Source organism: Coenobita brevimanus, chromosome 37 (assembly GCF_032717465.1).
Source record: "Coenobita brevimanus isolate Jiangsu-jjx chromosome 37, ASM3271746v2, whole genome shotgun sequence".
Classification (NCBI taxonomy): Eukaryota; Metazoa; Arthropoda; class Malacostraca; order Decapoda; family Coenobitidae; genus Coenobita; species Coenobita brevimanus.
Window position 1 is genome coordinate 9,191,076 of NC_136990.1, and position 17,191 is coordinate 9,208,266.

The following is a 17,191-nucleotide window of genomic DNA, read 5'->3' on the forward strand; positions in this document are numbered from 1 at the left end:
GGTGAGTGTTAAATACAGATGGCTAGAAAATGAGAGTTTATTTGCCCAAGTCTCGGACACATATCACAGGTACTGGTAACTTATAAAAGATGTTCAAAAACTTTTTTTTTTTTTTTTTTTTTTTTTAAATCTGTGAAGCCAACAGATACATGTTGCAGGTACTGGTTACTATAAAATTGTCAAAAACTGACACTTTTTTTTTTATGTATTTAATTAGGAGATACATGTTACAGGTACTGGTAACTATAAAGGGTGTTCAGAAAATAACACTTTTTATTATTCAATTGTTTAACCCCGATACTATGAGGACATATTATTTTAATATATTCTTGTTACTTCAAGATAATTTTATTCAACTTTGGAATGATGTCTAGCAGTAAAAGGCTATACTGAACCACTTTGCTTAGAAAAAGTCACCCTAAGCTGAATATGCAGCAAGAATAAAGTACAATGTACATCATCTGGGTGAAGGGGTTATTTTTTGGCAAAATTTCAAACAAGCTGAAAATGGAATCTTTTCTGTGTACGCATTTTCCAAAACAAGCATACAGTACCTCCCATTTTGAGTCTCCTTTTTTACATTCCTTTTGGTTATTGAGTTAGTGGTTCCTCAAAGAAAAATTGCCTGTGAAAGTTCCATTGTTAGCTATTTAGTCTGTTTGTTAGTTTCCCCCAACTAACAGAACCCTTTGTATGAGAAAAGTTGCTGATACTTAACACTGATGACTGCCTGTAGAGGTTTTTAGTTGCTGATACTTAACAGTGACGACTGCCTGTAGAGGTTTTTAGTTGCTGATACAACACTGACTTAGGAGTGCGGGAGGGGAGTGAGTTTTCACAGGCTCACAGCCACTCTGCTCTCTCAGTAACCTTGAAGATTTCAGAGGTTGAATGGCTCCAACCTGACTCAATTCAATCCACTTTCTGGCTTTGGTGATTACTTTTATTAGTGCCAGGGATCGTATATTGATCTATTAAGCCCATTACCCAGGAAAAAAAAAAAAAATCCAAAACTGGTCAGTGTAGAGGGGTAACATTTTTATTTTATTTATTTATGTTGTTTTTGCCCAGTGCGATATGGGTTAATACTGAGGACTGCCTGAACTGGTTTTTAGTTGCTAATTCCCTACTGAAATATATCCAGTGAGATGAAATGATAGGAAACAGTACTGATGCCTTCCTTTACCAGCTGTGCCATGAACTGAAAACAGTACTGATGCCTTCCTTTACCAGCTGTGTCATGAACTGAACACTGTGTAGTTGTTAAAGTCATATTCTGAGTGGCTTTGGGAGATTTCTTAACACATCTATCTTAGCTATTTACTCTGCACATTACACCTCATTAAATAAAACAGGATAAACTAGAATGGCATTGAATAGAGTGCATACCTCCGCCAAGGCCCAACATGCAGTTCCTTGTAATTCGGTTAAGTCTAACCCAATATGGAAAAAGACTACCCCCCCTATAAAAGCATATTTCAATCCGTTAGATCAAGAATTTTATATGGATCTGTGCCAAACTGTACACATTCGTAGATACCAACATCCTAAATATGCCTGATTTTTTTCATCAAGATCCATGCATTATTCACAGAAAAATATATGAATATATTGAAAAACGCCGTATCTCACAATGTTAAAGAAAGAGAGAAAAATAATACTGGATCCGCACCTTTATGCGGATCCGCACCAGAATTTATTGAGGTCTATTCTGGGCCAAGGCCCATTCTTCTACCAAGTTTCATGGAAATTCGTCCAGTAGTTTTGTGTAATCTTGCTCACAAACCAACCAACCAACAAACAAACAAATGGAGAAGGGTTAAAACATAACCTCCTTGGCGAAGGTAATAGCACAACAGAATGTTAAAGTGTAATATGTTAAATAAATCACTAAACTGGAGGTGCTACAAAGACTCTTGTAACCAAGAATACAGCCCAGACTTTGAAGAAGTAGGCTAGATCTGAGCTGCCGTTTTACACAAGAGGTCCACCATTGGCTTTCCAGTCCAGGTATGATCCAACGTATACCCTGAAATATTAAAAAGAAATATTAGCTACAGCTGTATTCATGTACTTAGCATTCATCTGAAGATTAAATTCAAAAGAAAAATTCCTCCTATATACAAGATGCAGTATACGCAATGCAGATTCTCCTCTTTAATGTGTTGGGTTTTGAGATGGTTTGCCTGGTCGAGTACTGGGATAATGGCTGCTTTCTTTCAAGTATCAGGGATGTGGTTCAGGGACCAGGTGAGTGATAACTACAGTAGTACTGTTTAAAAAGAAATAAAATGCCAAAGTCTATCAAAGATATTTCCATCCATCTTCCAATCCTTTTCTTCCCCATCAGATGCATAGGGGCTCAGAGCTTGGCTACTCAGACCTAATATCTATGGTGAGGGTGGCCAGCCTCTCTAACTCCTGGACAGTCTTAGTGTATGTGCTTGGAAACCCCAACCATCCACTGGATATAAATCCCTGCAGGACCCATGTGGTTGGAATACTCTTACCCACTAAACCACCAGGTATCATTTGGTTATATGGTTGTCAAAAGGTTTCCTGTGTTACAGGAAAGAGATTGGTTGTCAGTCAATATACAATTATTTGAAGGTAGCACTACATAAAGTGGCTGGTGGCTGCTCCAACTTGTCACAATGGACATTTACAACAAAAATTAATTTTTTAAGGTGGCAGTGTCCTCAAAGCTCAATGACTGTATATTACAGTGGAAATATGGGTATGATACAATTTGCATAATATTACCGTGCAGTGATCCATCAATTCATCCATCATCCTATCCTATGTTGCCCCATGAGGAGCGTAGGAGTGATGATCTGATAATTTCATAGTTTCACGCGCACACACACACACACACACAGGTCGCCGACAAAGACAGAGCTCTTCCTGGATCGTGGGGATATAATCGTTGAATTAGTGGTGTGATTATGTAAATGAATACGTGAATGGTGGTCCGGTCTGACAGTTGTGAAAAAAGCGCAGATTTTCGTCTAGTAAGAGTATATAATACAGTGGAAGTGTAAAATTTTTGTAGGTTGTATTATGGCGGAAGGAGGTAACTGTTTACACCTGTTGGCAATGAGTTCGAGGGTTTTACCGACGAGGATAAGGGTGAAGGAAGTGTTAAACTGAATCTAACAAGAGTTGCAGGAGTGGAGAAAATGGTAGAGAGGAATGTCCAGGAATTAAACAAATAGGAGAGAGGCAGGACACAAAAACTCGGGCAATAACCTTACACGTGTATTACTCAGTCAGACAAGGGAAACAGCAGATGTTACAGACACGATATTCTGGGTGATCATAAACTCTTACAACTAGATAGGGTGAAGAGTATCTCGCAGGATACTGTCGGGAAAATATATTAAAACAATGTTCGAGGCAGAATGTTTTGATTTAGTATAGTCTAGGGTCTTTATGCGTGTGGAGGGGCCTAGGGCTATCTCTCACACAAGGGGGGGAGTGTAAGGCACTGGGGTTTGATTATATAGTACTATGAGGCAGGGTTTGATGATAGCATGTTCACTTTATTTTCTGCCTTAGAGTCACTTTTGGCCAATTATCTTTGCTTACTCCATGGCCCTGGTGTTAGTCATTATCGTATAGCCCGTCACTGCATCTGTTTCTGGTATTTGGTCTATCACTGTAAGTTCACTATTCCACCTCGGCACTATTGAATCACTATTATTACACAGTACAGTCACTATAATTCTCCCGGCTCCAAGGGTGCGGCTCAGGGGCCACGCAGCCCCGCTACTGACGGGGCTGGTCACCACCAGGAGTCCCCGTGCTCAGGGGACACAGGATCATGCGCAGGGGCATCTACTCTCGTCCGGGGCTGTTGGCGGCAAAGGGGCCCGAACTCTCGGGACTCAATACTGGAGTGCGGCCCTCAGGGCTAGGGCCGAACAATTGCCTGAACCTGTCGTTCAGGCTCCTGACGAAGGGGGAGGTCTTCTGCCGTTGAAGTGTAGGAAGTTCCTGCCTGGGCATTCTGGGGAGGGTCTGGAGTTCCTGAGGACTGCGGTCCCCAGGGCTGGGCGGCGCCGACAGGAGGGGGCTGTGGCACTGGCCTGAGTCAGGGTCTGTCAGGTGGGTCTCCTCCAGAGCCAGTCGTAGGGAGCGGAGGTCCGGGGAGACTATGGGGCCTCTCCAATACTCCTCCACACCTTTGGTGCTGGGGGTCGGGGAACGGACGTCAAACTTGGGTGACAGGGTGGCTCTCGGCCACCTCCTGCCGTAGGGCCTGGTTACTGGCCATGGCCTGAGAGGGTGTGTGTCTGCTATCAGTCCCGACTACACCTTCGGAGCAGCTGCAGGCTGTCTGACGAAGGTGGGAGCAGCTACAGGCCGTCTCCTGCAGGAGGGGTGTAGAGCGGCTACAGGCTGTCTGGCGAAGGCGGGAGCGGCTAGAAGCCGTCTCCTCATTACCCTCAGAGCAGCTACCGGCCGTCTCTGTGAGAGTGCCTTCGGAGTGGCTACAGGCCGTCTGGCGAAGGTGGGAGCGGCTACTGGCCATCTCCTTCAGGAGGGTGTTAAAGCGGCTACAGGCCATCTGGCGAAGGCGGGAGCGGCTACAGGCCGTCTATGGGGGAAAGCCTTCAGAGCAGCTACAGGCTGTCTGGCGAAGGTGGGAGTGGCTACAGGCCGTCTCCTGTAGGAGGGGTTTGGAGCGGCTACAGGCCGTCTCCTGTAGGAGGGTTTGGAGCGGCTACAGGGCGTCTCCTTAGGAAGAACACCTTCGGAGTGGCTACAGGCCGTCTGGCGAAGGCAGGATCGACTGCAGGCCGTCTCCTTATTACCCTCAGGTTGGCTACTGGCTGATTCCTTAGCAAGAGGCAAGTGACTACAGGTCGTCTTAAAGAGGAAGACACCTTCAGAGCGGCTACAGGCTGTCTCCTTTGGGGTGCTGACAGGAGCTGGACAGACAGCTCCACCCCTTCGCTGGTTGATGGAGGCTCACCTGGAAGGTAGTGCAGTATTCCTGCTATGGCGACGGTGGGCGGGCTCCGGGTCATAGGGGCATGCAGCCCGAGCTGACTTAGGCCGTTGTTGCACCGAATCTCGGTGCGCTGCTGCTGCTCCTCCGTGGGCTCCTCGTGGGGGTGTCTGGGAGTTTACGGGGGCACTATGCTGTATTCCTTGTGGAGGTGGCTGGATATTCCAGGGGGCACTATGCTGTATTTCACTACCGTCCACTGTGATAAAGTCACGTCCCCATGACTGGAGGTGGTAGACGTGAGTATCGTGGGTGGTGTAAATTGGCTGAAGATGCCTGAGGAGGACGTGCCAGGCAGTGGTGGCGGTGTTTTCGTCCTGCTCTGCATCACAGGTGAGGAAGAGGATGGAAGTGGTGGTGAAGGAGTGGAGGAGATGGACGAGGTGGTGTGGTCCTCGGACTTAGCGATTTCGGCCGAGTGAAGGTGCCCATACAGCCCGTCGGATCCTCATGGTGATGGTTGTTGCCCGTGGTGTGGTGTGGTGTTGAATGCTTGAACCAGAGGGTATGAGTCGGGTTTTGTGCCGGAGTAATGCGATGCAGTGTTTCTGGGTAGTATAGGTAGCTGAGATTTGGGCCTGATGTAGCATGAGAGTGTGAAGTTGTGGGGAAGCAGGTTGGGTGGGGGAGTGGGTGTATCGGGCGGGTGGCCGGGAGAGGCGGCCAGAGCGGGTGGTGGTTGTTTTAAGGGTCGGGGTGGGTGTGTGGGGTTGGTGTGGGCATGATGCGGGTGTGGTTTGGCGACGGGTGGTTAAGGTGGGGTGTGGGGAGTCAGGAGTGGAGGTGTGGGGGTGCGGTGGGTTGGAGGAGGTGGCAGAGGGTGAGGGTGGCGGTGGAGGTGTGTGGGCATGGGTGGGACACGTGGTGCTGGGCGTGGGGGAGGGGGTGGCGGGAAGAGGTGGGGTGGAGGAGCAGCAGGGTGTTGGTGGTGCAGGTGAGTTGTCAGGTGAGGTGCGAGGTGGCATGACAGCCTGGGAGGTGGAGATGGCAGGGGAGGGGGTGACGTGTCTTGCGGGCGGGGGAGGGATGGGGCCAGAGTGGGTGAGAGCAGGTTTTAGGGTGGGAGTGAGTGGTGATCTGGCACTGGAGGTCGGTAGCGGTGGTGAGGTGACAGGTGAGGTGGCTTGAGGTGTAGGTGGTGAGGAGGGAGTGCAGTCTTGTGGTGCCATCTCGGTGTTTGGTGGTGGGGTGGTTTGGGCGGTAGCAGGGTTCTGTGCTCAAGAGGTGGGGTGGGTGGTGGGTGCGAAGCCAGGGGATGGTGCAGGTGTGGGGGTGGTGGCGGGCAGTGTGTGGTGCTGGAACCATGGTGGCTTGGCAGGGGCTGAGGAGTGGGGTGTGGCGGGTGGTGTGTCGTCGGAGGCGAGGAAAGGTGGGGTGAGGTGTGGGAGGAGAAGGAGCCGGTGGTGCTGGGGAGGTGCAGCCTCGCGGTGTTGTCTGGATGTTCAGTGATGGGGTGGTGCAGGTGGTAGCAGGGGGCTGAGCTCGTGATAGAGTAGTGGGTGGTGAGGTGCCGGGTGTGGTGGGCGGCGAGGTATCTGGTGAGGTTATTAGGGACAAGTTGGGGGTCTGTAGGGGTGGTGAGGTGGAGGGTGGGGTAGGGAGGGTGAACGAGAAAGATGAGGTGGGTGAGGGTGGATCAGAGAAAGAGGGGGGTGAAAGAGAAGAGATAGAGGGAGGAGAATAAAGGGAAACGGCACGTTTCCCTTTATTCACGTTTCCCTTTATTCACATCCCTTTATTCACATCCCCCCCCAGTCTATGACTGGGGGGGGATGTGAGGTGGCCCCAATTAGGATAGGGGGTGTGGGGGCGGTGGTGGACGCCTTCTGTGCTTTTGGTTCCGTTTTTCCTGTTTCCCCTAGGCTCGGGGCAATCGGTGTGTGGTGGGGCGGCTTGTAGGCGCCCCCTGGTGGTTCTGCCACGCCAGGCAGCTTTGAGCTGCTTGCCGATGTCAAAAATGAGGCATCCATGGGTGCAAGCAGAAAGTTCCCAGTGGTCAATTGCGATGATGCCCGTGGGAAGGTGATCGATTGTGCCGATGTGTTGAGGGGTGGAGTGGATGGCTAGAAGGTGCCTTGTCATTTGGATGTATTTATCCATGTCTCCAGTCAGGTCATGGATTGTAAAGTGTTCTTTTACAACACTGGGGAGCACTCTCATGAGAGTGTTAAAGATATGCTGTTCCCGGGTTTCATTATCTGCCTCCGGGTAGGCAGTGGTGACCAGGTGTCTTGCCTGAATTAGGGTATCATCTAGATTCCCATCAAACATCAAATTATCCAGTTGGGATAGTGCCACCACTTTCCCTAGTGATGGGGGTGATGGCTTGTATCACAAATTTCGTGAAATTCTGCCAGGTGAGCTCCGGAACGATTTTCGGTGCTATATTAGCCGCCGCTTTGCCCAACAGTGGGAGTGTGACTGTGATTTTTTGTTGATCATTTTCAAAACCAATATCTAGTAAAGGTTTGATGATCGCCAGATATGTGTGTACATCATACTGTTCGGGGTCGAACTTAGGAAATTGCACGTGCGGTTTAGTTGCCATTTTTCCGGTATTTCCTGACTACCTCTCTCGTATGCCCGGGTCAAGAACCACCACTGTCCACCAGTGTAATGCTCGGTGTTTTAGGCTTGACTTCCCGTTCCTTAAACACCTAACACTTATGAAGAGAGAACCTAACACTTAGCGGGGTTCTCTTTCGAGACCGGGGTTTAGGACAAATAAGAGAGATGCAGGACACAAAAACTCCAGGCAATAACCTTACACGTGTATTACTCAGTCAGACAAGGGAAACAGCAGATGTTACAAACACAATAATCTGGTCGATTATAAACACTTATATCTAGATAATGTAATTAGTATCTTACAGGATATTATTATACAGTGAAATAACACTCGAGGCAGAGTATTCTGGATTAGTACAGTCCAAGGTCTCTAAGTGCGTGCAGAGATTAGAGATGATGCTCAATAGGGGCGGGGCAGCTCTCTGCTGGTTACGGCCGTGGCTTCCCAGGGGGGCGACCACAAGGCGCCAAGGCCTGGCTACTGGCCGTGGCCTGAGAGGGTGAGTAACTGCCAGCAAACCCAGGGACACCTTCAGAGTGGCTACCAGCTGTCTGACGAAGGCGGGAGCGGCTACAGGCTGACTCCTTCAGGAGGGGTGGAGAGCGGCTACAGGCTGACTCAAGGGCAACACCTTCGGAGTGGTTACCGGCCGTCTGATGAAGGCGGGAGCGGCTACAGGCCGACTCCTGCAGGAGGGGTGTGGAGCAGCTACAGGCTGACTCAGGGGCAACACCTTCGGAGTGGCTATCAGCCGTCTGACAAAGGCGGGAGCGGCTACAGGCCGACTCCTTCAGGAGGGGGTTTGGAGCGGCTACCGGCCGTCTCTGGAAGGACACCTTCTGACGAAGGCAGGAGCGGCTACCGGTCGTCTCCTGGTTACCCTCAGGTTGGCTACTGGCTGATTCCTTAGCAAGAGGCGAGCAGCTACCGGCCATCTCAAGAAAGAAGACACCTTCAGAGAGGCTACCGGCCGTCTCCTGATGAAGGCGGGAGCAGCTACAGGCCGACTCCTTAGGGGCGCTGGCAGGAGCTGGACAGACAGCTCCACCCCGAAGCTGGTTGGTGGAAGCTCGCCCGGAAGGTAGTGCAGGATTCCTGCTATGGGGACAGTGGGCGGGTTCTGAGTCATAGGGGTGTACGGCCCGGGCTGACTTGGGCCGTTGTTGCACCGAGTCTTGGTGCGCTGCTGCTGCTCCTCCGTGGGGTCCTTGTGGGGGTGTCTGGGAGTTCACGGGGGCACTATGCTGAATTCCTGGTGGAGGTGGTTGGACGTTCCAAGGGACACCATACTGTGTTTCACATGCTATTGTATATCTATATTGAATTACTAAATAAAACGTCTTGCGAAAATGCAGATAAAAGTAAAACTGGCAACATCACAGCCTTTGTTTCTCTGTCCCTCCGTTCCTTCGCCCGCTCACTCCTCTGAATTTCATGAGTGAAAGAGTTACTACATGACAGTATTGTGATACCAGCTCTAATGTACAGAAGTGAAGCTTTGACCTTGTTGGAGGGACAGAAGTCAAGAGTGAGAGCTGTGGAAATAAATGAGTTATTTGAGAGGAACATGTGGAGTCCGAGTTACATGATGAGACAGACTGACAAATAAGGAAGTGAAGGAGCGTTGTGGTGTGGATGTGGATGTGATGGGAAGCGTTAGGAGAAACACATTTAGGTGGTTTGGTCACATGGAGAGGATGGAGAGTGAGAGACTAATGAGGACAGTGTACGTGTAGTGCCACAAATTTAATATTCATGTATGTGTTTAGAAGTACTGTAATTTTTAAGTTAGATAGGATGTAACCTGAATACTAGTCTATAAATTCCTATCCTAAGTAGTAATTCATATGTTAATAATTAATGTAGGGTTAACTTTATTTTTTATATGTATGTATCTCTGTATCTATGCATTGGGTGATGTAATTGTGGATGTTGAGCTATGGGAATTCCTCCGTCTGGTCGAGTAATGAATAACAGATGCGCGCAGCTTTTCTCTGTCGTTATTGGGCGCCGAGTTTAAACCTTAAACAGAATAATGATGAATATAACATTCTTTCCGTATCCTAGTTGTGAAATGTTTACTAATGAAGCTGCTAGAACCCAAATATGTGAGATTAACAGTCAAAAAGGCCTAAATAATGTCATTTGTGAGGATTTAATAGTCCCGCTTACCTTAGCCGTCACTAGATGGCATAAGCTGCCCCAAAATTCAAGGCGGGATAGTGGTAAAATCAGTGTCTAAATTAAGTAAGGATTGAATCCCAAATTTTCCCCAATTCAGTCAAAAGTCCTGGCGTCATGGGTACACCACTAAATAAATTGTGAAGAAAATTGAAACCCACCATATTTCAAAAACACCACCTCATTTGATCTAGCAGTGGCGTCTCTTGCGTGCCGGGAGGCCCACTCGCTACCCAGACGTCGTGCAAAATGGACGTTGGTTCAGTCCCCAGACACCGGCGACGTCAGTGTGAGTACGAGGCCTCTCCGTGGTATTGTCCATAGACGAGAACATACACACTTACACTACCCATGAATTATTTTATAAACCAATTGTAATTGTAATAGTATTACTGATCTATCAAGTGAACTTTTTTTTGTAAATAAGGAATAGAAATTTAAAAGTGATGTAATCTGGTAACGGAAAGGCGAAATTCAAAACCGTTAACCGTTTTCTTTCTTAAATTAATGTTAGAAAATTTGGAGCGTGGAAGGGAACTTAGTGGTTGTGAGCAATAATGTAATTTTGAATAGTACCTCGAGGCTACACAAGCCCGAGTGATTATGCATTTCTGGTGATTATGTAGTAATGATGATTATGAACTATTAATAATTGTGAATTGAAAGTGATTGTGGATTATCGAGAATTACAGGATGAGAGTATACTATTCGGACGAAATAGAACACGAGTAATTATTTTTTTTATTGGTTCGAGGCTATGCCAGCCCGAAAAGACAACCCAGGCTCGTAAAAAGGTCCCTGTCTTGAGGCTATTGTCGAGCCCAAGAATAACTGACAAAAAGAAAGTAAGGTACAATGACCTCATAAATCGCTTGTATGTACCAAATTGTTTTCGCCTGGTGACAATGTTGTAGGAATGATCACCCAAACCATGGTTTTAATGTACAATCTTCTTTCATACAACAAAGGGTCATGTAATTAAAATGTCTTTTGAAAACCAGCATAAAAATTATTAAAGTAAAGTATATGTCATTTTCTTGGTGTACCTAATCAAGGAAATTATGTCTTCAAGCCTAATTCACTCCCCTTCCAATTCAAGATTCCTTCGCTGAGGGAACGACGACCACCTGTGGTACTGACTAAATCTAGGCTCGGCCAAAAACTACAAACGCTACCAAAATTTTTTCTTAAATAATTATCATCTACCATACTAAGTCAAGTACCACCTGTATTATCAATGGGTAAGTTGACCAGTACCAACAACCGGTAAGATTATAAATCCGTCTTTATACTGGATGAACAATAAAGGTGGGGATAAAATTTCTGGCATTACATATGTGAGTGAGGTGGAGGCCAAGGATGAGATGGAGGGATGGAGTGGAGAAGTATATGAGAGAAGGGGGTGTGAGCCGGGTGCAGGAGAGTGAAATGGCGGGATACAGGGTGACATGGAGGCGCTTTGTTCCTTGTTTGTGGCCAGTGGCCACCGGTTATGGGATTAAGGCGTCTGGCAATAGATAGAGAGAATAATAATAAATAAAAGTGAGTATGCTAATTTAGTTAAATAGCTCAATACTTTACAGTAATTCCACAAATATATGCAAATGGTTTGCACTAACACTTAGCGACATTGCGCAAGCTAAATATTAGATTGCACACTTGCGCAAATTACAAATAATAGAAAATAATAATAATAAATAAAAGTAATATGCTCTTTTATTTCGATATCTCAATATTTTACAGTTTTTCCCACAAATATATGCAAATGGTTTGCGCTTGCGCTTTGCGACCTTTGGCAAGCTAAATATTTGTCAGATTGCGCACTTGCGCTTGTGCAAGGTAGTGAACTGTGGATTGCGCATTGCGCTTGAGCAAGGTCCTTCCTCGTTTGCACCGCCCACCACTAGTTATATTGTGTTCATGCCACATATGTGTATTGTATTGTGGCATATAGTGTCCTGTGTTATATTGTGCTCATGCCACGTATGTGTACTTTATTGTGCTAGATAATGTAATTGTGTTTTAGATTATACTATGTCATATAGTGCACTTGTATTTTATACAGGATTGTCCATGTAATAGTGTGTGAACAGTTGTACTCTGTTTGTAAGGCAATATGCGTGTAGATCTGATTTGCCTGTGTTTGAGCCTTATCCCTTGTCTGCATATTCTAGCCTGGTCCAGAATAAAAGAACCCAAGGCCCGCATCATATCTGAACCCAAGTAGTTGGGCGCAGATTACGCTGTTTAACACTGGTGGCTAGCAGTGGTTCTCGATCCGGCAGAGTGCAACAAGGGACAAAAAGGGAAAGTTACAAAAATGGCTGCCAAACCGCACGTCCAATTACCTAAGTTTGACCCTGAGCAGTATGACATAGACACATATTAGTCTATGGTTAAGCCTATATTGGATATAAGTTTCGAAAATGATTGAGAAAAAATTGCAGTTGCACCCCCACACCTTGGGAAAATTGTCTCGAGCATTGCGGCAAAAATCGTCCCAGAGCTGAAATGGGATCAATTTAGGCAAATCGTGACGCAAGCCATCACACCCTCACTGGGGAAGGTCGTCACCTCCCAGCTAGATGCCCTCACCTATGGCAGCAAGTAGGATGATACCCTCATCCAGACCAGGCGGCTTGTCACCACCGCCTACCCGGAGGCTGGTGCCAACACCCAGGACCAGCATATGTTCAACACCCTCCTGAAGATCCTTCCCAGTGTTGTCAGGGAGCACTTTACAATCTATGACCCAACTGGGGACCTCGTTAGGGCTATACAGTTGGTGAGGCGCCTCCTCGCCACTTGCACTACTCCTCAGCAAATCGGGGTGGCTAGCCGAGTCCCCACTCGAAAACCGCCCCCTAACAAGCCCCGACACCTCCCAGAAACACCGCTCCATCAAACCCTCCCACCAAACCAAGGGTAGTCCCCACCAAGAAGCACCCCAACTCCAGAGATACCACCAACTTAATCTCTATCAACCCGTGGGAGTTCTCTGCATGCAACCATCGCTGTCCCATACATGACATCAGGGAGCAGTTAAAGGCCACCCATTGCAAAACGGCCAACCAGGGGCACCACAAAGTTTCAGCTATTGAGGTCGGCCACATCAAGGATGTGACCCCTCCAACCAACTACCCTAAGCCAGAGGAAATGGAGCTCAGAGAGAAGGACGCCTCACCACAACTGGATTTTTAGGACTGTCCCCACACCTCCCCATGGTGGCGGGGGCCACCTCACATAAATACCGCCCCCCAGCCTACGACAAAATGAGGCTGAATGGGGTGAAAGCAAGGCTTCTGGTTGATACGGGAGCAGCCAGATCATGCCTCTACTACCACTTTTACTCCCACCACTCCACAGCCTTCGGCTCTCTCCTCCCCACCTCTGCCCATCTCTTAGATGCAGGGGATGGCCCCCTGCCTATCCATTGGGAGACACGGGCTCTCCGTGCTGAAACCCACCAACATGTGACTACCCAACACCGATTCATCATATTTGATTCCACCTGCCGTGCATATGACGGCTACTTGGGGCTGGATCTGCAACAATAGCTCCATGCCAATAAAGACTGCCACAAGCGGTGACTACATTTCAACAAAACTCCAGATCCACCCCCTCAGCCCCTCTGCACGTGTACCACCATAACTCCTCCACCTGCCCCTGACCCACCCCAGCCCCCCCATTCCCTCCCCTCCCCACCATGACCACCCCCCTTACTCCACCTTCCCCACTACTATAGCCTCTATCATCACCGTCCTTCCCCACCACAAGGCCTGGCTCCCCTTGCACCGCCCCATTGGAAACTCCGTAGTGTTCTCCCCAAACCCACTGATGGGCGCTACAGCCCCATGCCTGTTGTCTCCCACCTTCCTCCACCCCCCCCCATGTCGGAGCAGTGCACATGGCCAACCTTTCCACCACTCCCCTCACTCTTCCCAAGGGATTAGTAGGCAGAGAAATGGAAGAGGCAAAGCCCTGTGCCTCCCCCCCTTGTCCCCCTGGCCCTACCCCCCATCCCTGACCACCTCTCACCACACTAAACTGACAGCCTTCAGTGCCTCCTCCTGGACTTCCAAGACATCTCGTTGGGACCAACGGACATCGGCCACACCACCTACCTGTCCCACGAGATTCACACAATGGGACCACCCATCTGCCAACCCTCACGAAGAAAAAACCCTAACCAACGGGCTGAGGAAGATTGGCAGGTCCAGGACATGCTAGATACCAGCGCAATATCACCATCCACCACCAGGCCCTGGTCTTCCCCTGTCATCCTGGTGAAAAAGAAAGATGGTACCCTGCGCTTTGGTGTAGATTGCCGACGCCTAAACGATGCGACAACCAAAGACACCACCCCTCTACCCAGAATTGACGACTCCCTTGACTCCCTCTATGGGGTATCCTGGTTTCCTACCCTCGACCTGCAATCAGGATACTGGCAGGTCCTCTTCCACCCCAACGACAGAGGCAAAACCACATTCTCCACCAGCAACGGGAAGCACTACGAGTTTAACGTGTTCCACTTTGGCCTCTGGAACACCCCAGCCACATTTTCCAGCCTAATGGAGTCAGTACTTAGCGGTCTCACCTGGGAAATATGCCTAGCCTATTTGGATGACATGATCATTTTCAGTAAAACCTAGGTTGAGTACCTCCACCGCCTACGACAAGTCTTCCTCAGGATCTGACAAGCTGGGCTCAAGCTTTGACCATCAAAATGCGTCCTGGCCCTGCGTTCTGTCTCCTTCCTGGGGCACATCATATCCAAAGAAGGCATAGCCCCTGACCCAGAAAAACTATGGGCAATAGTGGATCTCCCCCTACCCCAGAATGTCCACGAGGTCCGCGTGTTCATTGGCCTGGCTTCATATTACTGACGCTTTGTGAAAGGTTTCACAAATATTGCCAAGCTACTACATGACCTAACCAAAAGGGGAAACCTTTCACACGGACAGAGGACCGCATACAGTCTTTCAATACCTTAAAAGACGAACTCATCACCGCCCCTATCGTAGCATTCCCAGACTATACCCTTCCCTTCCACTTATACATGGACACGTCACTAGTGGTGATCGGAGCTGTCCTGGCCCAAGTGCAGGACGGCAGAGAACACATCATTGCCTGTGCCAGCCACACGCTTAACCAGGCTGAGAAAAAACTACGCCGCCATGAAGCAGGAACGTCTGGGCATCATTTGGGCCCTGGAATACTTCCAGGTCTATCTGATGGTCACCCACGTCACCATCATCACCGATCACCAATCCCTACAACAGTTACGACAGTCGGAGACACACAGCACCCATATCATCCACTAGAGAGAGACCCTGGAAAAATTTAACTTCGATATAGCTTATTGGCTGGGCAAACTCAGCACAAATGCTGACGCCCTCCCCCGGCTTCCCATAAACTCCATCCATGGCACCTCCACCTTCCTACAACAAAGGCAAGCAAAAGACCACCCCACCTGGATGCCTGCCCACGTGTTTTCCAAATTACAAAGACACAGTGACTACCTGCGCACCTACTCAGGACACATCGCCCTAGACCCAGACACCACCCTAGACACTTTAACCCACCTCCACTCCGACAATGGGATTCACCTTGGCGCAAAGAAACTACAAATTTTCAGTGATATCTATTGGGTCCCAAACCCCTCCCAACTTGCTAAGCAAGTCGCCCAAATGTTCCGAGTCTGTGCTCTGGGCAAAGACACCACCAGGACGCAGGGCCCGTCCAGCAGCATCCTAGCCAGCAAGCCCTGGCAGCTGCTGTCAGTAGATGTCATCGGGCCTCTCCCACCCAAGTCCGGCTACAGATACAGTAAGCTCGCCCGGAACACGTTCTCGTCAGATGCACTCGCAATTATATGCAGTAAGTCCTGGGATATAAGACAACGTAAGATTTCAGAACCATTACGAAAACTATAAATTTATGCAAGAGAGGCCTTTGAAAGGCCAAATCCTTGAACATCAACGCAGCACGTAATGTTTGTTTTGATCACGTGATCATGTGATTCGCTGTACCGCTTTTCCACAGTACTGTATTTGTAAGTTAAATAATTACATTACTGTTCCGGTAAGTTTATGTGCAAGTTAGAGTACTAGTAAATAACATTAAAGCAAGAAATAAACTCTTATAACCAGTTCACCTGATAGGCATCGGAATATTGCCTTTTTTATTTGTTCATTAAAGATTTGCTGTACTGCTTTTCCACAGTACTGTATTTGTAAGTTCTGTTCTGGTATGTACTTGTAAGTTAAAGCACTTAAATAAAGTTAAAACATTAAATAATGCCTTGTAACCAGTTAACTTGTTGATTACTCATGATCGGCGTCGTCAATTCGCCGTCAGACAATTCCCCGTCAAAACATGGACGATTCCCGTCAGGACAATTCGCACTCCGAACGATTCCCTATCATTCTATAGATATATTTATCATTAATTAATCAATACTTTTATCAATGAAATGCGTGGCTTTAACAGACACACATACGGTACTCCAGAATATCCCGGAGAATACCATAGTATCCCCGACAACAGGGCGAACCAGAAACAACGGAGTTCGCCCACGAGAATGCCGACACCCCCACTCGGACCCCACGGGGTAGCCGCCACTAGCCATCACCACTCCGGGCAACAACGACGCATGTCAGCCCGGGCCGTGCGCCCCTGTGACATTCAACCACCACGCCGCCGCCACCGTAGGCGAAAGACACTACCTTCGCGTGGCGGAATCACTGAGTTAGTTAGGGGTGGAGTCAGAAACTATACTCCAGGCAGCGCCCCTAAGGTAGAGACGATCTATGGTCGCTCTAATAGTGTCAAGGTAGAGACGATCTATGGTCGCTCCCATCAAAACCCGGTAGAGACGATCTATGGTCGCTCCCATCAAAACCCGGTAGAGACGATCAATGGTCGCTCCCATAAAAACAAGGTAGAGACGATCTATGGTCGCTCCCATAAAAATCAGGTAGAGACGATCAATGGTCGCTCCCTGAAAGCTCAGGTAGAGACGATCGACGGTCGCTCCCTTAGCACTCTGGTAGAGACGATCAATGGTCGCTCCCATAAAAAAAAGACAGAGACGATCTATGGTCGCTCACATAAAAATCAGGAAGAGACGATCAATGGTCGCTCCCTAAAGCTCAGGTAGAGACGATCAACGGTCGCTCCCTCAGCACTCCGGTAGAGACGATCAATGGTCGCTCCCATAAAAACAAGGTAGAGACGATCTATGGTCGCTCGCATAAAAATCAGGTAGAGACGATCAATGGTCGCTCCCTGAAAGCTCAGGTAGAGACGATCCACGGTCGCTCCCTCAGCACTCCGGTAGAGACGATCGATGGTCGCTCCCAGGGTATAGTAAGGAGGAAAGACCTCCCTGTTTCCCCCGGCCTCTGTTCCCTGCGTGAGGCCCT

At 48.4% G+C, this 17,191-nt stretch overlaps 1 protein-coding gene across 1 annotated transcript in view; it reads right to left on the reverse strand.

The window, feature by feature from the left end:
• Positions 1 to 1,567: 1,567 nt before the first annotated feature.
• Positions 1,568 to 17,191, reverse strand: part of LOC145396373 (rhodanese domain-containing protein CG4456-like) — an 83,635-nt gene continuing 68,011 nt past the window's right edge. Inside the window, exon 5 of the mRNA XM_080269766.1 lies at positions 1,568 to 2,029. Coding sequence (XP_080125892.1) covers positions 1,975 to 2,029 — 55 coding nt within the window. The 3' untranslated portion in view covers positions 1,568 to 1,974. The remainder of the gene's footprint in view (positions 2,030 to 17,191) is intronic.